Source organism: Microplitis mediator, chromosome 1, assembly GCF_029852145.1.
Source record: "Microplitis mediator isolate UGA2020A chromosome 1, iyMicMedi2.1, whole genome shotgun sequence".
Taxonomy (NCBI): domain Eukaryota; kingdom Metazoa; phylum Arthropoda; class Insecta; order Hymenoptera; family Braconidae; genus Microplitis; species Microplitis mediator.
This window is the reverse complement of record NC_079969.1, coordinates 6,811,052-6,832,258: the sequence shown is the minus strand read 5'-3', so window position 1 is coordinate 6,832,258 and position 21,207 is coordinate 6,811,052. Positions and strand designations below refer to the sequence as shown.

Sequence of the window (21,207 nt, the reverse complement as noted above, 5' to 3'; positions counted from 1 at the left end):
GACGACAAAATAGATGGTGCCTATTATATTTAGTTATCTTTTTCAACCTCTAAACACAAATTATTGGAAACAGGTTTATAGTCGGCTTCACATACACACCGAAAATCATTACAAAAAGAATTTTCAATATAACACTGATCATCTTTCCAACAAAGTCCACCCAAAGTAGGCAAACATGATGATATGCTTAATGCAAAATTGTTTTCTCTACAAACACACTTTTTATCTTTTGAACATTGTTCATGCCAGGGCTCTGCACACTCCAACAAACTATTACAAGAATATAGCAAACGGGCTAAAAAAAAACGTTATAAATATAGTAGTTGAATTTTCAGTCTTTTATAAGAGAGGAGGTGGCAAGACCCTTATTCCCCGATGAACAACCGTCAAAAAATTGTAAAAAGGAAGCATCTGTCATCTCGATGTTTCTAGATAATCGACGGTTTACTAGTACAGTCACTAGACAGGGCAAGTTGGACCCATGATTAAAATTTGAAAAGTTATGAAAAAAAGTGCTAAGTATTGTTTGTATGTCAGAAGCAATATAATCATTTTGAATTGTGTCAAATAAATTACAGAAAACCTATCGTTTATTCGGTCGTAATAAAATATGTCACTTATTGGATTATATACCAATAAAATTTTCGATGGACCCGTTTTGACCTTTTCTCCTATTTTCATTTTATATGAATTCGAAAATAATACTCACTTCTTGCACATTGATTATTAGACATTGCTGAAAAGCCCGGTTCACATTTACACATATTTTCAGAACAGTAAGCGAAATCTATATGACATTGCTCATTATTTAGACAAGGCGAATCCAAAAAAGGTGTGCAAGTATATTCATCTAATGCAAAATAACCATCATCACAAACACAAATTTTATCGACAGAACATTTCGAATTTTTCAAATATTCACAATCCTTATCCGCTTTACAAGATTTTCCTAATGGAACTTTAAAAAAATAAACAAAATTAACAAGTAGAATTAAATCATTACATATGTACACTTCTAATTGATAAAAGCATTTGAAAAAATAATAATATTTACATACTTTGCACACATGTATGATTGAAATTTTCCGAGTAACCAACGTTACATCGACATTTATGTAAAACACAAACTGAATTTTTATCAAAACAATCGGTGTCACTATAACAATAACTGTTCAAAAGTGCTGCACACTTTGTATTATTTAATGGAGTATAATTTTTCTTGCAAATACACCTTCTCTTGAAACATTTAGCATGCCTTATTTCAATGCAATCTTCATCTCTTTGACATGGTTCTTCTAAATGTGCTATCAAAGAAAAAGTCATCATCAAATAGTTATTAATTAATAAAATTATGAAGTTATGAGAATCAATTATATTTGGCATATTTCAAAAATAATTCCATCACTGATATATAAAACGACTAATATACAAAAAAAATTTTATGCAAAATTATTTTCACATTGAGCTGAAAAAACGAAATTTAAATTTTCGATGAATTTAAGTTTTAAATTTAAATAAGTGTAATTTACTAGTACTCGTGGTTGAGTGGACAACTCTCTTGTATTCTAACGCAAGTACTAAATAGGTTTAGGTTCGTATTTCACCGCGAGCAAATGAATCATTTTTCATCAGTTGATATTATGTATTGCCCTTAGAGGTTCGTTTCTTATAACCGACTGCCATCCCTAGCAGATCTGGTTTACCGTAAATTTACGGTATTTTTACCGTAAATCTACCGTAGAATACCGTAAAATTCTGGCGTATTTACCGTAATTTACGGTAAGCTACGGTACATTTGCGTTAAATAGGTAAATTACGGTGGGTTTACCGTAAACTACGGTATTTTTATCGTAAATAAATCGTAGAATACGGTAAATTTCCGTAAAATTCTGGCGTATTTACCGTAATTTACGGTAGATTCACGAAAAATGGGTAAATTACAGTAGGTTTACCGTAAACTACGGTATTTTTACCGTAAATTTACCACAGAAAACGGTAAATTTACCATAAAAATTCGGGTGGATTACCGAATTACCGTAATTTACGGCATATAACCGTATTTTACTGTGTATTGCCGTAAATTACGGTAAACTTACCGTGTATTACGGTAAATCCACCGTAATTTACGGTAAATCGGTATTTTACGGTGGATTACCGTAATTTACGGTGGTTTTACCATAATCTTCGGTAATTTGGGTCCGTTAGGGATCTGCCTGCAATCTTGTACAATAACACGTGCTCGATTTCGAACAAGCATGAAAAAAAAAATATAAGGAATGACAGCAATAATGATGATTGAGCTATCCCAAAGTGAGACAAGGAAATATATGACTAGGAGATATAGTCAAAAAGTTGCTAGAAGTATAGTACATATTTACCCAATACCAATAGGAAATTAAATTACTTGTAATATAACCTAAGACTACAATGAATCTAAAGTTATACAGTTCAGATTACAACAAACATAATTAATAGCTGTTTAATCTAATTTTTTCATCACTTTTCAATGAAAAAGTATTTTTGTCGCCTGATACGTCTAAATTTTCAGTTGTACAAAATGATTAATTTCATTTAATGGAAATTTTTTACTTACTTGGGACACAATTATTATAACCATCACTGACGTATTTAGGTTTGCACTGGCATTTATTATCAATACAAAGCGTATTGTTCGTCATACATGTGCTTGTTTTTGTACAAAGATTATTTAACTGAGTTGCACAAATATTTCCATTTACTGCAATATAATTTGATTTACAAACACATAAATTGTATCTCGAGCAATGCGAATTTATTATTTCGCTACAGTCGTAATGACTATAACAGATTTTATTCAATTGCGCTGAAACAAATAATATTAGTAAGAAAATATGATTCAGCTGCTACAAATGGAAGTTGCTAATGAAATGATTTCTTGGGAACCAACACATGGCCGAGCTTCTACAATGTTATCCTATTCAAAAACCCCTATAGAATTCAATTGTAAGTGACAAAGACAGCCGAGAAAGTATTGAGTGTTGGTTTCTGTATGCGATCTTTGGTACTTTTCATTGTATGTTATTAGAGTATTTAGATACAATGAATCGATTTTATAGCTTCAGGGTTTCGTTTGGTGTTACCCTTTGATGGTAAAAAATTTGAAATAAGACCCAACGGACCAGCCCCAAAATTTTCAGCTGCTTTGAGCTTAAGGTCTTCTTAACTGCACCCCCCCCCTATCCACACACACACACACACTCACTCACACACACACACACGAGCGCGCGCACGCTCAACCATCTCTCTGAAAATGTTAAAATAGCTTCCCAAGACCTCAAAACTTCGACATGAGATAAAAACTCGATTTTTGAAAATCGAAGTGAAATCAATAACTTCCGGTATTTTCGAACAGTCTCCATTTCATTTGTGGGAAGTTGATAAAAAACTTAAATACTTACTTGATACACACTGTTGATTAGATTGAGGTGTATAATTTTCTAAACATTGACATGTGTTATTGTAACAATTGGAATTATAGACAAGACATTCTTTGTGCTCATTACAATGACCTCCAATAAGAGGTAAACATATGTCACTATCGAATTGTGAATAACCAAACTTACAAACGCATATATTGTCATCTGAACACTGTGAGTTTGATATTTCATTACAATCTTGTCCATCTCTACAAAATTGTCCTAAGAAAACTAAACAGACAACTAATCAATAAAGATTTCTTATTGCTTGCAAAAAATTTTTCTTCTTTTCTTAATTACACTTACCAGGTAAACATTGATTATCCGACCGTGGTGAGTAACCGTCTATGCAAGTGCATTTATTATCAAGACATACTGAATTTTTAGTTCTACATTCTACGTCATTAGTACAAAATCCCCCTAACAATGGTGCGCATGTTGTTAAATTCAGTTGTACATAATTTGAATGACAAATACATTTATCGGTATTTGAACACTTTGCAAAAGGTATCTTGCTACAATCTTCATCTCGAGCACACCATTTTTCGAAATAATCTATGATTGATAAATGAATCAGTAATTCTTTTAACAATAAATTTTCACATAAATTTAAATGTCTTATTTTCCTTACTTAATACGCATTCATTATTAGATCGCTGCGAGTAACTAGATTTACATTGACATTTATTATCAATACAAACAGAATTATCTGGTACACATTGTTTGTCACGTGTACAACGTTCATTAAGCAACGGTGCACACTCTGACATATCTGTTTCAACATAATTTGTTTTACAGACACATCGATTATCTTTTGAACATTCTGCATTAGTAATTAGGTTACATTCATTATCATCGACACAGAATCGGTTGAGTTCCGCTATAAGTATAACGACGATTAAAATCGATTCTGTAAATTACAATTTATTTATTTTTAAGCAATTACTTACTAGGTACACATTCTTCATTTGAAATATTAATGTAACCAAGTTCACAATAACATTGATTGAACCAACAATTTGAATTTTTGACACCACAATCTTCATTAGTTGAGCAATATTCACCTATTCTTAATACACAATTTTTTTCATTAAGAGCAAAGTATTTATCTTTACAACGACACTTTTGCCCTTCCGAACATTCGGCAAATTTTATTTTATCACAATCAGTTGACGCTTCACACGGTTCATTCAGGTGTTCTATAGTAACATTGAAAACATCAAACATTTTTTTTTAGGGATAGCTTATAAAAATTAATTATCCAGCACGCATACGTACGTGGTACACATTTTGTCTTTTGAAGTGCATAGTTTTCCTTGCATTGACATTTGTAATCAATGCAAACGGAATTATAGGTCGCACACATTTCGTCAGCCGTACATTGTGCGTTAAATAGCCGTCCACACATGAAACCGGTCTTTGGAAAGTAGTTATGCGCACATGAACATTTATTATTATTGCACATCGTGTAGTTTATTAAATTTTGACAATACAGATCATTGTCGCAAGGCATTCCCAAGTAAGCTGGTTAAAATGATATTATTAATTGTTTAATAATTCAATAATTTGAAACCAATTGGTTTAAAAAGTTGATAATTTCAATTGGAACGTACGTATTTCACAAGCAATATTAGAATATGGTATATATTGTGATTTACATTGACATTTATTATCAATACACACGGAATTTATAACTCCGCATTCATACTTGCTTTTACATGGCTCTTCTAAAAGTGGTGAACATAAAATTGGGCTTGAAGCAATTGTGTTTGAAGTACAAACACATAAATTTTGAGACGAACATTTCGCGAACTTTGTTTGTTCACAAGTAGTATCATTTTCGCAGAATGCTCCTAATACCTCTATAAGTATGAGAATTGAAATAAAATGAAAGCAATAGGGAAAAAGTAATCAAAGTTAATTTAGGTACAAAGAATAATGTTTTTCTTAAAATTGTAATTACTTGGAATGCATTGGTCATTAGATTTGGGTAAATAACCAATTCTACATTTACATTCATTATCGAGACACATAGAGTTAGCAGGCGCACAGTTTTCATTTTTCCAACAAAACTCGTTTAATAATGGTGCACAGTTCGTATTATTCACTCGAATATTATTTGGTCTACAAACACATATGTTCGCTATCGAACATTTAGAATGCAATATGTCACTACAATCTTCATTCGTTCGACACGAATCTCCTAGTTCAGCTAAACAAAATGTGTTTATTTACACAATATAATTATAATTTATGCCATGTCAAATTTGTCACACGATCCCGAGTCGAAACATTGAACTTACATTTAACTCACGTTAACTTATAGAACTTACATAAGCTTAATGAACTTACATCTAACTTAAATAACTTATTGGGCTTGATTATGACTTGAATCGACTTAAATAAAAATACTGACTCAATTATAACTTACCTGGAATAAAATTAACCCAAAGTGATGGTAATTTTTTCGAAAACTTCGATGGTGGGTGATTTGTGAGATTGTTAGGAATATTTGTGCCAAAGTTAAAGTCTGTAAGCCGGATAATGCAAAAACAGGAGTATTTTTATCGTTCTATCCACTAAAATCCCCCACGGTAAGGCAGAAGGGAATTAATTTTGTCCATCTTTTTTAACATTGAATATCTAGATGACGATTTCAACGCCCAATACTTCCAACTTACGATTCAAATTTCGACTTGGGAGTACATTCAAGTTCACTTTCGGTTAATTTTATTCCAGGTAAGTTATAATTAAGTCAGTATTTTTATTTAAGTCGATTAAAGTTATAATCAAGCCCAATAAGTTATTTAAGTTAGATGTAAGGTCATTAAGCTTATGCAAGTTCTATAAGTTAACGGAAGTCAAATGTAAGTTAAATATTTTGACTCGGGCGAATTTTCAAATCTATTTTATAAATAATACTATTACTGATCTACTATTTATAATAGTATTATTATGTTTGTAAAAGCTCTATAATTTTTAAATTGAAGAAATAAATTACCTTCTTTTATACATAGTGATTGATTTGTTTCATATATCCTTTTACATTTGAAATTCTTATCACAGCAAGGATATTGTTGATATTCGTCACACTAACAATATTTAATTAAAATTTCATATCAAACTATTTCATCAGTTGAATAACAATTGCTGCGTTACTTACCAGTTCATTTTTAATGGCGCATTGCGTCGAAAGTTTTCTGTCTCCATTTACTGAATACACAATAAATAATATAGTTAAAACTGTAGCTGCGCTCAATAACGATAATGATTTTTCAATCATAATTTATTTAAAGTAATTATTTAATGCTTAACAATCTACGAAATCAGAATAACGTTCAAATTAATATTTAACTATGAATTCGTATTCAGATGTTAGTTTTATAATAATTTCTTTTCTTTTTTTAGAATTATTTCGATAATTATAAGTATTCTTCACGCAGGAAATAAAGATTAACGGTCGTTTAAATTAGTTGATAATTTTAAATCAAGTTATTTATAAATTATTTAATGAGCATTTATAAGTAGGATGGAATATTGGAAAAACACGTTAAGTTATTTTTGGAAAGTTCAATAAATTCAAATCAGTATTAACGGATAATTGTTATAGTTTTTTTTTTTTATTATTATCATTGAAAATTAAATTAAATAGAATTTTTAATTATACTTTAATGAGCTAGCACATATTATTAAGGGGTTAGGGGTAGTCAGAATTTTCAAAAAATCGATTTTTTTTTTTTTTGCATTTTCTTAAAGTATAATATTTTTAAAATATTGTGTGAAAATTTGAAGTGAATCCGACAAATTCTTTTCGAGTTATTTAACAATGACCAAAGGACGCTCGGGTGCTACGTGGCATTCGAGAGCAGGTAGCTAGAAACAGCTGCAAGCAACCGACCTTTCGGGTTTCATTGTCATGAATATCTCCCCATTTTAATGTATGTATAATTATATATATATATATATATATAAATCCTTCTACATATATTCACAATTTGTAGGTAGTACAAGAACTGAAAAATAATTTTTGGTTGCCAGTATACCTGTAGTCGTTGCACTGATCAGTCGATAGTTTTGTGATAAATTATTTCTCAAGTGAATTAAATTATTAACCATGGGACGTGATTCTAGAAAGGTTTCAAGAGAACTTCGGAGTTCTGAAAAAATTAATAAGTCGCGTTCAGTCAAAAGAAAGAATGTTTTTAATCCGAAAACAGCCGAACGTGATGAAAGTATTCAGAGTACATCTTCTAAAAAATTAAAACAAAACACTGAAGATGATGTACCTGAAGACAGCAGTACTGAATTTCGAATAATAAATTTGATGAAATTCGAGTGATGAAAAACCGAATCATGATATGTGTCCAAAAGGCGAAGAATCTTGGTGCTCTTACCAGCGCGCTGAAGCAAGAGGAGAGCTTGATACCTATTCTCACGATTATTCTCCCTTACCTTCTGATGTTTTAAAAGCTATCAAGCCTATATACGAAGGTCTTAGTAATGAAAATTTACTTTCAAGATGTGTAGGTGGATTCAATCAGAATAATAATGAAAGCTTTAACCAACTAGTATGGAAAATATGCCCAAAAACGGTAAATACTAGTTTTACTGTCGTACAAATAGCTGCATACGTTGCTATGTGTATATTTAATGAGGGTATAAATTCAGTATTAGTCTTGATGAATACACTAGGACTTAATTGTGGGCCTAATTCTCATCGGTATGCAGAAAGAATGGATGCTGCACGTATCAAAGTAGCAGATAAGCGCGCTAATGATAACACCCGAGAAGGTCGATTGCAACGTAGGCACCAGCAAATCAATATTTTGGAAGCTGCTATGACGGCTGAAGAGCTATTATATGGTCCAGGAATAGATGACTCAGTGTAAGTTATTAAATAATTCTTATAATTCGACATAAATCCATAGCAAAACTTTAAATGCGTTTTTCTCAAAACTATGTTTTCTGAACTGGTGATCACTGTAACTTAAAAACTGCTCGGTAGATTTCAATAAAATTTATTGTACTTTTGAAATACATTAAAAACTCGTGCCTGATCGAAGGATTTTTTTTTTTTTCAAAAATTTCGATTTTTTTTTAACAATAAACTGTCGGTTTTTTTCTCGAAAATTTGAAAAAAATTTCCTGAGGCCGCCATTTTGTTAATTTCGAAAAAAAAAAAAAAGCTTCGATCAGGCACAAGATTATCTATTAATAAAACTAATTTTTCTTGTCCGATTGATTTTAGATGAATCTCCAAGGACTTATGATGATCACCGCAAAGGACTTCGGGAGGAACGGGCTCTACAAAAACAGCGATAACTTTTTGAATTATTAATTTTTTTTTTTGAAATTTTCGTGAAGTCAAATCGAAACGTGTTCTAATAAAGCTATGTTTTTATTTTTGTCAAATAAAGTAATTAACTACAAAAAAAAAATTATTGAAAATCATCATTTTTTCAGGCCTCTGAGTACCCCTAACCCCTTAATGACATTTTACATTTACAATTTTCTTGTGGGAAGGTTATAAAACACACCATTTTTAAGTCAAAATTATATTTTAATAATTTACATAGGGGAGACCAGGACATAGCGGCCCTTTAAGCTGCTAATTATTTTTTGTGGCTTTTGAGCAACTTCCGCAAGTTGTTCTGATCTTTCGGAAACAAATCCATCATAATTTTGCCATAATTAAAGAAAAAAATTTTTTTCGAGGCATGATGAACCTTCTCCTGAAAATGATAATGACAAAACTTTGTAAAAAAATAAAAAATACATAGCCAATAAAAAAAAATAGACCGATTAGTTATTTCCTTCGAGAGTTATCGTGCTTACGAAGATTAATACGTAACGATTGACAGCACTAGTTGCTTGGATTAAAATAATTAATTTAAAATCAATGAAATAACAAATCGACTCAACGTTGGGTTTAAATTATTCCTTGATAAATTATCTGCATGTGAGTACACAATTTAATATATTTTTTGTGCTATGAAAAGGGTGTAGAAATGTTTGTGTATGAGTGAAATTGTCAACGAGGAAGAATCGTCAGTGAAACAACTTTTATTTTTCGCGTAATGCGTGTAATAGATTTAATTGTTGTGATTGACTCAAATAAAAAAAATTTATTCATTAAAACTTCTAAAGTATTCCATTTTAACCCAAATATTTCGCCGAGAAAATTCGTAAATTACATCAAAATCATAAATCTAAGCTATGAAAAAATTTTTTTTTTTTTTTTTAATTATAAAAAAAAAATTTTTCTAGAAAATTTTTGAGGGGATCCGTCGTGTCCCGTTCTCCCATACTCATAAATATTGACTTTGCTTTTGAATATTAAACTAAATATCTTCATTTGAATAAATTATTGTTTTTAGAAGTCATTTCGGAATTAGCAGGTACGCATAAATTGTTGGAAACCCGAACAAAATTAGAGTCACACGCGCATCGAAAATTATCACATATAGAATTTTCAGCCTGACATTGATCATCTCTCCAGCAGTATCCACCTAAAAGTGGTAGACATGTTGATCTGCTCATTGCAATATTATTTAATCTACATATACATTTAGCATCATCCGAGCATGCAGCATGCCATGGTTCAGAACAGTCGGTAGACTCTGTACACGAGTGTAGAAGATGCGCTGTAGAAATAATGACATATAATCAACAAATCTATTCGATGAGTCACCAATATTTTGTTTAATTCATATGACACTTACTTGCCAGACATTGACTAGGAGAAATTGGTGAAAAATTTGGTTTGCATTGACATTTATTATCAACACAATGAAAACCATTGAATTTACATTGTTTATTGCTCAAACAAAATCCGTTTAATATTGGTACACACAAGGACTGATTTAATGCAAATGTATTTGCATCACAAATGCATATTTTATCTTTTGAACATATGGAATTTTGAATAAATCCACAATCAAGATTTGTATTACATGATTTTCCCAAAGCATCTTCATAGGAGAAGTAAAAATGAAAAAAAAAACATTCTCATTAAGTAAAATAAAAATAATCATTTTTTCATATCACTTGTATTAAAATTGCAAGTTTCAATGTCTATTTCGTAAATTGAAATAAGCCAATTTCAGAGCGCCCTAGCAGACCTGAGTTACCGTAAATTCACGGTATTTTTACCGTAAATCTACCGTAGAATACCGTAAATTACGGTAAATCCACCGTAATTTACGGTAAATCGGTACTTTACGGTGAATCATCGGAAATTACGGCAGGTATACCGTAAATTTACCGTCGAATACGATAAATCTACCGTAAAGAAATTCGGGTGGATTACCGAATTACCGTAATTTACGGTGGATTACTGTATTTCCGTATTTTACGGTAAATCCACCGTAAATTACGGAAAATCCGCCGTAAATTACGGTAAAACCACCGTAAATTACGGTAAATCGGTATTTTACGGTGGATTACCGTAATTTACGGTGGGTTTACCGTAATTTACCGTAATTTGGGTCCGTTAGGGCGATGCGATTGAACTGGCATAAATTTATCATTTTCTTATTTACGGGAGAAACTTATTAATTTTTGCCCACTGTATTTGTCTAACTTTATTTCTTCCTTGTCAGAATCTCATTATTGTAAACCTCTAAATATTTCTGTCATTCTAATAACTATTCAAACTGATAGTTATGTTTAGAAAACTCAAAAAACAATGAATTCGCAATAAAAAAATTATATAAAGTCTGAAATTGAATTCTACTTCGTGCTATACAGTATAGGAAAATCTAGAGTTATATGATATACTGTTTTTAAGACAAAAAACATTAATTCTTTTTCAGAAATGTTTAGTTACGGTTTGTAGAAAAAGCACCTGCACGCAGAAAACTATATCGTGAACAGCACAAAACAGTATACTGACTGTCGCGATACTCGTTTAGCAATTTGGAGGTTAGTGTGAGTATTGATGCGTATAGTGCTGACAGTAATACGGATCGTGAATGGAACTAGAATGGATTGCGACGGTAGCTTTACAGATCTCTCCCTTCACAATATGCACATCACTATCAAATCACTATCCATTAGATCATTCCAATCACAATATTTCTTTCTCCGTGTACTAAAATGATGATTTTATCTTGTCTCAGGTTCTCCTATTTTTATAATTACCTGCACTAAAACAGCTTAAACAGCTGAAGGCAATCAAAACAAAACATCACATTGTTTAAGATCAGTGGCGTCGATGCGTACTCAACTGTCAACCTGGTTAGTTACAATAATTTTTCATTATTCTGGGGTCTACAATAAACAAATGTGATTCTGACTGAGCTAAAGTAAAGTCAGTAACTGATACAGTGAGAAGAAACTAGTCAGGTTCCGACCAAGGCAAAAATTGATCAGTTTCAAGACTTTAATTCAGATTTATCTGAAATCAGCTCTTCCCGACTGGCTAAACGGGCATTGAAGCTTGTAGTTCCACCGCAAGTGACATGTAAGAAAAAAATTAATTCACATACTTGATTCGCATTTATGATTAGAGTGTATTAAATGATGAGGTTTACATTGACATTTATTTCCACTACAAATAGAATTTTCAACAATACAATTTTTATCGTTTGAACATTTACCACCTAAAAGTGGTAGACATAACGTTTTATCTGGCGCTACATAATCATTTTTACAAATACATTTTTTTTCGGCTGAACATTTAGCATTGGGTATTTTAATGCAATCTTCATTTTGTTCACAAAATTCATCTAATCGTGCTAATAACATAAATAATTGTGCTTTTATTCTACTATATAAGGTATTGGAACGCTATGCGTCAATCGTGTTGAAATATCCTTTTCAAAAAAATCCATGTAGAATAGTATTGAAATCCATAGAAATTATTAGAGGGAAGTATGAATTTACATGGGATTCCGTGGGAATCAGCACAAGAAAGCGTGGATTTTTATAGAAATCAATGTAGCAAAGTATGGGTATAGAAGTTCCTATACAGGAAATCCATGTGAAATTATTAATACCTGAATTTCCATACAACAAATATATATAGAAACTCGGATATCTGTATTCCCATATTAGAAGTTCATATAGGAACTAGAATACCTAGATTTTCATGTAATACATTTATGTAGAATACGGGGTGTCTGGATTTTCATATAAAAAATATATGCGGATTATTTTAGGTACTACTTGGATGTAAGAAGTTTGGTCGGTATCCGCCTCTCTCTACTAGTAAAGTGTCTAGTGAAGCCTGCTACAAGGTTTCCTATGGGAATCTACGTAAGAATTTGTAGATAGATCTTTTAATCTCTGATGGATTCTGAAAAAACCATATGGGAATCCATTCGAAAACGCTGTGTGGAAATCTAAGCTAGATTCCTAGATGGATTTTTTCGATCGGGATATTATTATTTATATCGAAACTGTTTACTTACTTGGTATACATTTATTATTCCCATCATTTACGTAATTAGGTTTACATTGACATTTATTATCAATACATAATGAGCTATTTGTTATACATAAGTTTTCGTCTTGACATTGTTCACCCAATATGGGTTGACACCTATTTCCTGATACTGCAATATAATTTGATTTACAAGCACAAAAATTATACTTTGAACAATATGAGTTCATTATTTCTCCACAGTCAAAATTGGTATAGCAAACTTTATCGAAATGACCTGGAATAAATAATAATTGAAATAAGAAATAACTTAATGTGAATGCAATCTAGACTTTTCGAAAAAAATCGTTCTTATATTCAAAAACAATCTCCTTTTAAGGATGTCAATAGTTAACAGAAATACGAAATGCAAAAATAGTGTATTGTGCAACGAAAGCGGTAAGTTGTCATCCGCTCGAGTGGACAATAGATAAAATCGGACTAATCCCAAATAGTATTTTTTTAATAATGAAGCGATGTTTCCCGTGCGGCAAATGATTTCATTCAACGCACGCCGGATAATCACGCTTTATCAATCGTACAATCAATCTAACAACTTTTATGTCGATTAGGGTGTCCGTTATTTACCAAATTAGATTTTTTTACTTGGGTATGATATAAATCATATATTTGTGATCCAAAAATAATAAAAAAAAATAAAAAAGTTTATTCTAATGCCGTTTAACCCTGCCTAAGTAATGATACATTCTCACTTCAGTACAATGAGAAAAATGTAATTACTTGCTTAAAAATGAGTACACAGTAATGACTAATACATATTTTCGTCGGAAATTTCCCGCTCTTCAAAAAAGGTCTCTTATGTTTTTTTCGTGAATCCAACTGTTTAAGAGATATTGAAGGTCAAAGTTAGATTTGTTTAAAAAAATTTGCGTTTCTGTTTGAAATTTTATAACTCTCTAACACCTAGACATAAAATTAAGCGTTGTAAACTTTCTTGTAGGAAATTTATTGCTCTTCAAAAAAGGTATCCAACACTTTTTCCCTAAATCCAACTATTTAAGTGATATCGAAGCTCAAAGTTGATAGATTTAAAAATGAATGTTTTTCGATTAAAATTCTATAACTCTCCAGCAAACGAATATTTACGTAAGCTTTTAACAGTTTTTCGTCGGAAATTTACTGCTCTACAAAAAAGGATTCTTTAATTATTTTGATAAACTCAACCGTTTAAGAGATATCTAAGCTCGAAAAAAAAGAAATTTTTAATATCATCAGAGCAAAATTTTGTGTTGGTTTGTGAAACTTTTCTTTCAACTTAAAGCTTAAATATTTCTTAAACGGTTGAGTTTATCAAAAAAATTAAAGAATCCTTTTTTGTAGAGCGGTAAATTTCCGACGAACAACTGTTAAAAGCTTACGTAAATATTCGTTTGCTGGAGAGTTATAGAATTTTAATCGAAAAACATTCATTTTTAAATTTATCAACTTTGAGCTTCGATATCACTTGAATAGTTGGATTTAGGGAAAAAGTGTTGGATACCTTTTTTGAAGATCAATAAATTTCCTACAAGAAAGTTTACAGCGCTTAATTTTATGTCTAGGTGTTAGAGAGTTATAAAATTTCAAACAGAAACGCAAATTTTTTTAAACAAATCTAACTTTGACCTTCAATATCTCTTAAACAGTTGGATTCACGAAAAAAACATAAGAGACCTTTTTTGAAGAGCGGGAAATTTCCGATGAAAATATGTATTAGTCGTTACTGTGCACTCATTTTTAAGCAAGTAATTACATTTTTCTCATTGTACTGAAATGAGAATGCATCATTGCTTAGGCAGGGTTAAACGGCATTAGAATAAACTTTTTTATTTTTTTTTATTATTTTTGGATCACAAATATATGATTTATATCATACCCAAGTAAAAAAGTCTAATTTGGTAAATAACGGACACCCTAATGTCGATGTCTGTATATAAATACGTTGATTATTTTTTTACTAATTAAAATAACATAAAAAGCTAATGGTGAAAACAGTCAAGAACTATCATCATATTTAACCCTAACTGATTTAGGGGTTACTTTGCTGATATAGTTATTCGCAAAAATCAGCCAATTATTGAATAAAGTATAGTGCATGGCACGTGGGTTGTCATTATCCGTCAAATACTGTGTTCATAGCACTCGTCTCCGGTGCAAACTAAGCATTCGCTAGCGTTGCACTTACAACTCGTTTTAAAAACATTGTGCTTCCCGTATAAAGACTCACCTAGTTCACTCGGTATTCAATGTACTATAATTGGTACGTTTAAGACTTTATATACTTACTTGATACACACTGTTCATTAGATAGGGCTACATAATTGTCTAGACATTGACAATTATTATTGTGACAATTAGAATTAAAGACAAGACATTCTTTATGCTCTTTACAATAACTTCCTATAAGTGGTAAACATACACGCTTATCAAATGTTGAATAACCTAATTTACAAATACATTCATTGTCATCAGAACATTTAGCATTTGATATTTGATCACAATCTTTATCATCCCTACAAGATTGGCCTAAGAAAACTAAATAGACAGATAATTATTGAAGAGTTCTTATTGCGTACAAAAAAGTTTTCTTCTATTATTAATTACACTTACCAGGCAAACATTGATTGTCCGATCGTGATGAGTAACCGTCCGAACAAGTACATTTATTATCAAGACATACTGAATTATTAGTTCTACATTCTACGTCATTAGTGCAAAATCCTCCCAATAGTGGTGCGCATGTTGTTGCATTCAATTGAATATAATTTGAATGACAAATACATTTATTAGCATTTGAACACTTAGCATAAAGTATATCATTGCAGTCTTCATCTAACCTACACCATTTTTCTAAATAATCTAAAATCAACGAATAAATCAGTTGTTCATTTGTTCTATAAATTTTCCCATGAATTTAAATGTAGTATTTTCCTTACTCAATACGCATTCATAATTAGATCGCTGCGAGTAGCTAAATTTACATTGACATTTATTATTAATACAAACAGAATTATCTGGTACACATTGTTCGTCACTTGTACATGTTTCATTAAGCAATGGTGCACATTCTGAGATATCTGTTCTTACGTAATTTTTTCTGCAGATACATCTATTTTCTTTTGAACATTTAGCGTTGATAATTAATTTGCAATCATTATCACTGTCGCAGTACCCGTTAAGATCCGCTAAAAGTATAGTGAAAATTGGAATAAGTTTTAATTTAAAGTCGAAGTCTTTTATTAAAGTAGCTTTCCATCAAGTTGCTAATCCTCTAAAGTTGTCAGAATACACACTATAAAATTACGCGTTTTTCCCTTACTGTGATTTTTACAAGACGAAGCAAATTTCGATAGTTCTGGCGCGCTATTTAAATATCTATAGCACATCGGAACGCGCATAGGGCAATAAGTTTCATAGTAAGCATATAGAGTAGGTGAATACCCGAGTCAAAAAGTTTCAGCATTAATTCAGACTGAATAAACTGCGAACCAATAGTAGAAAAAAATAAAAAGTGGCTATTTGAAATACATTAAAAAATGAGTCTGAACTCAGACTGAAAGGTCGTCATATTTCACTTTTCAGGACCAACAGGCTGTAATTAAGCTTGAAAATAAAATCAATTAGTCAGGCTATTCAGTTTGACAAAAGCGTCAAATCAGGCTCTTCAAGTTAAAAATATGTTTAATTGTAGCAGCGTGATCAGCTTCAAATCAGTGCAGAATTAAGGTTCTTCAGGTCGAAATTGTGCTCTATAATGACAGTGTGGCGGTTTCAATTCAAGTCTTAATTTTGTTAAATAGCAGTTTATTCAGTTCGAAAATAAGCTCAAAAGTTAAGCTAGTTTTGAACTGAATAACCGACAGGTTATTCAGCTTGAATTCAGTGTCTTTTCAATTATATAGTAGGCTGTTCAGTTTTAAAACAGCCTGAAAATTTTATGTCAGTTTGAAGCTTAAGCTTATTCAGGTTGAATCCAGCTTTAACTTAATTCCACTAGCAGGCTGATCAGTTTGAAATAATTTTAACTGAAAGGCTGAACAATTTAATTTAAGGCTCAATTAAGCGTAGTCAGTTTCAAGTAAGGTTCAGTTCAGCGCAGTCAGCTTCATTTAAGGTTTAGTTAAGCCTAATCAGTTTGAAATAATGCTAAACTTTTCGACTCGGGTAGGAACTCTAGATTTCGAGTGTATTTATTTTTAATTGATCACTTACTTGGGAAACATTGTTCTTCAGAAATAGCGATATAACCAAGCTTACATTGACATTGATCTTGAAAGCATTCGGAATTTTTGACAGTACATTCTCCACTGTATAAACAGAATCCACCTATAGTTAATACGCATTTTGTTTCGTTCACAGCAAAGTATTCATTTTTACAACGACATATCTTATCTTCTGAACATGTTGAAAATTCGATTTCATCACAATCAGTCTCTGTATGACATGGTTCATTTAAGCTTGCTGTAATTATAATTAGAATAGTGTTTTGTTGCTGATGGTTTATTAATTTCTATGGCTGCATGTAAATTAAATTACTTGGTAAACATCGCGATTCCCGAAGCGCATAATTACGTTTACATTGACATTGATTATCAATACAAATAGAATTTTTCGCAGCACACGGTTTATTACCCGAACAACGTGCGTTTATTCCTGGTCCACATGTATTAAATTTCGTTGGATAGTATTCATGATCACAAAGACATTTTTTATCAGTATTGCATATTGTATAGTTTATAAAATTTTGACAATAAATATCATCCTCACAAGTCATACCTAAATAAGCTATAATATAAAGTTAAAAAATATTCGATAAAACAATTCCTCAATAATTCTCAATGACTGTTCCATCAAAAAAATTAATGTGTACGGAGAAATTATTCTTGATTGAAATGCTATGGTGTCATAGTAAAGCCGAAAAGTTTCGGCCACCTTCAAAATTGAAATAAACGTTTGGTGAAAATCACTATAATCATAGTAAAATTGGGAATAATTACATCACAAATTACTGTAATCTTTATATATTTTACTGTAGTCATAGTAATTTTTGCATGTGTTTATTTTAATTTATGTCAGGTGACCAACATGATCTGGCTTTACCATAACACCATAGCATTCTAAACGAGATTAAGTTTACGTGAAGGATTGTATGGGAATCCATAAAAATCGATATAGGAAAGTGTGGATGAATACAAGAATTCATCGGAATCAATATACAGAAGTATGGATTTATATAAATATATAAATTTTCATAGTGTGGGCTCCCACGGACACCCGTGTGAAAAGAAATCGTTCTGAATATACTCGAAATAAATTCATAACCATGAGCTTCCAAATTTAAGACAATTCTGATTTTGAGTTGATCATTTTTTGAACTTTAAAAACGTTCACGAGTAAAGAAAATTTTCAACTGTGGAACCCAATTATGAACATTTTTTGACTCTTTGTTAGAACGTTTCAAAGACGAGGTCTGGAGATTGAATTTTTTATTACTCTTCAATTTTTTTGAAGTTTTAAAAATGATCAACTCACAGTTCAGAATCGTCTCAAATTTAAAAGTTTACTGCTATAAGCTTTTTTGTAAGATTTTTGAAACGACTTTTTTTTTATATCTGTTAGATTCCCACATGGATATTTTTGATATGGTGTAAGCGACACTTACGTGATTTACATTCAGTTTTGGAATAAGGCACATATTGAAATTCACATTGACATTTATTATTAATGCACACAGAATTATCAATACTGCAATCATAATTACTTTGACACCGTTCACCTAAAAGTGGTGAACAGGAAATGGGACTTGAAGCAATTGTGTTTGATGTGCAAACACATATATTTTCTGGAGAACATTCCGCATATTTTATTTTATTACAAATAGTATCGTTTTCACAGAATGATCCTAATATCTCTACAATAATGATTATAAACATCAGTCTAAAAGTCCATTAGAATGTGATTGATTACAAATAATTAAATCTTTTTTTTGTCTAATCATAATTACCTGGTAAGCATCGATCATTAGATAGCGGTGAATAGCCACTATCGCATTTGCATATATTATTAATGCATAAAGAGTTAGCTGGCGCGCATGTTTCATTTTTCCAACAAAATTCATTTAGTAATGGAGCACAATCCACACTACTTACTCGAACATTATTTGATCTACAAACACATTTGTTTCCCATTGAACATTTGGCATGCAATATGTCACTACACTCTTGATCAGTTTTGCAGAAATCGCCTAATTTTACTAAGTTTAATAAAAAAAAAAAAAAAAAAAAAAAAAAAAAAAAAACAATGAAATTGATTTATTCACTTTAATCAAAATTCGTAATATTCGTACTCTCTAAAAATAAATTAGTGAAGTTCACTGCGATTTAGTGAATATGCCCTAGGAACCACCTGTTATACTACCTGTTGTACTAGTGGGATACTTATAGCTGAAGAAACTGTGACTATTCACTGATTCGTAGTGAATTTCAATAATTCATTTTTAGACTAGGGGAGGGTGGGGCAAAGTGGGCCCCTTGGGGCAAAGTAGGCCCCCCTAAAATTTGAAAAGCCTCCAAAATTTTTGGGCAAAGTGGGCCCCCCTAAAATTTGAGAGCAAAGTGAGCACCCTGAAATTTTTTATGAACGAGGCTCATAATAAGTCACCTTCACTTTTTTACGACTATTCATTTATTACTTATTAGCTTATTTATGGCTTACCCATTTTTGCCCACTTTGCCCCATATTTTAAAATTCGTAATTTATTATGAACACAGCTTATTCATAACATTTTCAAAGTGGCGAATTTAAAAAAAGTAAAACGAGCAATAAATTTGTCTCACACAATTTTTTTAGATGGGGGCCCACTTTGCCCCTAATTTTCGATTTTTCAATTTTAATGGACACAGCTTATCAATGTTAAATAACAAACAAGGGCTTATAAAGTAGTGTAACGAGTAAAAAAAGTAAAGATAATCCCATTTCTAGCTTACGGGGCCCACTTTACCCCATCCTCCCCTAAATTCGCCACAGTTTGAGGAAATTTTATTTCTTATTCTGCTTTTTGTAACTGCTTACTAGAGCAAGTTTATGCAAATTTTATCATGATATGTTAAGCAGGTTCTAAAAAGAAGGGGAAGTTAAAAAAAGATTCACCGTGCACTGTAAAAAAATTTTGAGTCTACGGTGTGTCGTGAATAATTTGGTGTTAAAATTTTTCATTATTGAGATTTCCGATTTTCAGGTACATTTAAGTTCTTTATTAAAAACTGTCGATTACTTCGGTACTCGGTACTTATTGTTTATTTTTAAATAATATCTATATCAGTAACAATAATGATATGCATAAAACTACAAATTGTATATTATATGATAGTTTTTAACTACAGATTATATTACCGGACAATATTTGTTCTAAATTATTCAAATTTCACATTGTTTGAATCAAATAATAAAATTTTTGCAACACCTGCTTTGAATGTTCAGTTTTCGAGCGCTGTAAGTCGTGTTGAAAACACAAAATATATTCCGTCGTGCCTATACATTTTACTTAACTGAACTTGTGCGCTAAATAACCTGTAACTTTACTATACTAACGTAGTAATAAGATGTCATGACCAGTGACTTTATTTAATTTCGCTCTCTATAATTAACGGCGTAATTGTACTTGAAGCGAGTGAAGCGCCACCACACGTTGCGACAACGTATTACTTTTTGTCGTTCATGTGATATGTATTGTAAGAATTTGTCAGAATTTGCAAAAAATAATGTAACCTACAGATGGACTAAGAAGTGAACATGAAAATATTGATCACACCATACGCCTTAAGGTTATGATACTGTAACGAATGTGAAACTGATCTTTAAAATATTTGAATAGCTAGAAAACAAATGCCTTCTTCTCTTTTTTTATAGATGCGCGACTTAAGTCAGTCTTATATTGACAACTAAACAGCAAACATTGTATGTCAATAAACTATATATTGCTCTTGCTTTCTTTTGCTGCTGTTAATTGTGGTGTTGTTGTTTCTAATATAAGTGTGTTATCATTGTAGTGTATAAGTGATATTAATTTAAGATACCAATTACTACAATGCATTGACAGATAAGGACTCGTGTCAATGCTTCATAAGCCTTACGCTCATGTCGCGACAACATCATTCTCAAATTATCAGACCTTATTTCACATCTAACATGAACTTCTACTTCGTAAAAGCTTGAAATTTTATTTCTATCATTTTTAAATTATTAAGTATTACCATAATTAAGTTTCAAAAAGAGTTAATTTTGAGACTATTAATTGATAATTAAGTCTAAATTTTACCATTAACTGTT

The 21,207-nt window shown here is 31.2% G+C and overlaps 2 protein-coding genes and 2 long non-coding RNA genes across 5 annotated transcripts; 1 reads left to right on the top strand and 3 right to left on the bottom strand.

Annotated features, from left to right (window-relative positions):
• Positions 1 to 834: 834 nt before the first annotated feature.
• Positions 835 to 2,649, bottom strand: LOC130678242 (uncharacterized). The gene is made up of 3 exons (XR_008991777.1): positions 2,594 to 2,649; positions 1,059 to 1,304; positions 835 to 958 (listed from the first exon to the last, which is right to left on the bottom strand). It is a non-coding gene; the product is annotated as an uncharacterized LOC130678242 (long non-coding RNA).
• Positions 2,650 to 7,157: 4,508 nt separating this feature from the next.
• Positions 7,158 to 8,935, top strand: LOC130665630 (uncharacterized). Of its 2 annotated transcripts, XM_057466098.1 has the most exons (3): positions 7,158 to 7,393; positions 7,457 to 8,340; positions 8,704 to 8,935. In XM_057466098.1, exons 2-3 carry the CDS (start codon positions 7,814 to 7,816, stop codon positions 8,705 to 8,707), a joined length of 531 nt encoding a protein of 176 aa, XP_057322081.1. In that variant the 5' UTR covers positions 7,158 to 7,393; positions 7,457 to 7,813; the 3' UTR covers positions 8,708 to 8,935. The 2 variants fall into 2 exon arrangements, with proteins under 2 accessions (XP_057322081.1, XP_057322089.1); XM_057466106.1 differs by lacking the exon at positions 7,158 to 7,393 and having other exon boundaries at positions 7,439 to 8,340.
• LOC130665644 (uncharacterized) lies at positions 8,346 to 10,420 on the bottom strand. The gene is made up of 2 exons (XR_008989566.1): positions 10,178 to 10,420; positions 8,346 to 10,099 (listed from the first exon to the last, which is right to left on the bottom strand). It is a non-coding gene; the product is annotated as an uncharacterized LOC130665644 (long non-coding RNA).
• Positions 10,421 to 11,936: 1,516 nt separating this feature from the next.
• LOC130678765 (prion-like-(Q/N-rich) domain-bearing protein 25) lies at positions 11,937 to 17,445 on the bottom strand. Its single transcript, XM_057486221.1, has 7 exons — positions 17,416 to 17,445; positions 17,092 to 17,371; positions 15,816 to 16,064; positions 15,490 to 15,738; positions 15,166 to 15,405; positions 12,869 to 13,117; positions 11,937 to 12,193 (listed from the first exon to the last, which is right to left on the bottom strand). The coding sequence occupies exons 1-7, from the start codon at positions 17,443 to 17,445 to the stop codon at positions 11,937 to 11,939; spliced, it is 1,554 nt and encodes a 517-aa protein (XP_057342204.1).
• Positions 17,446 to 21,207: the final 3,762 nt, after the last annotated feature.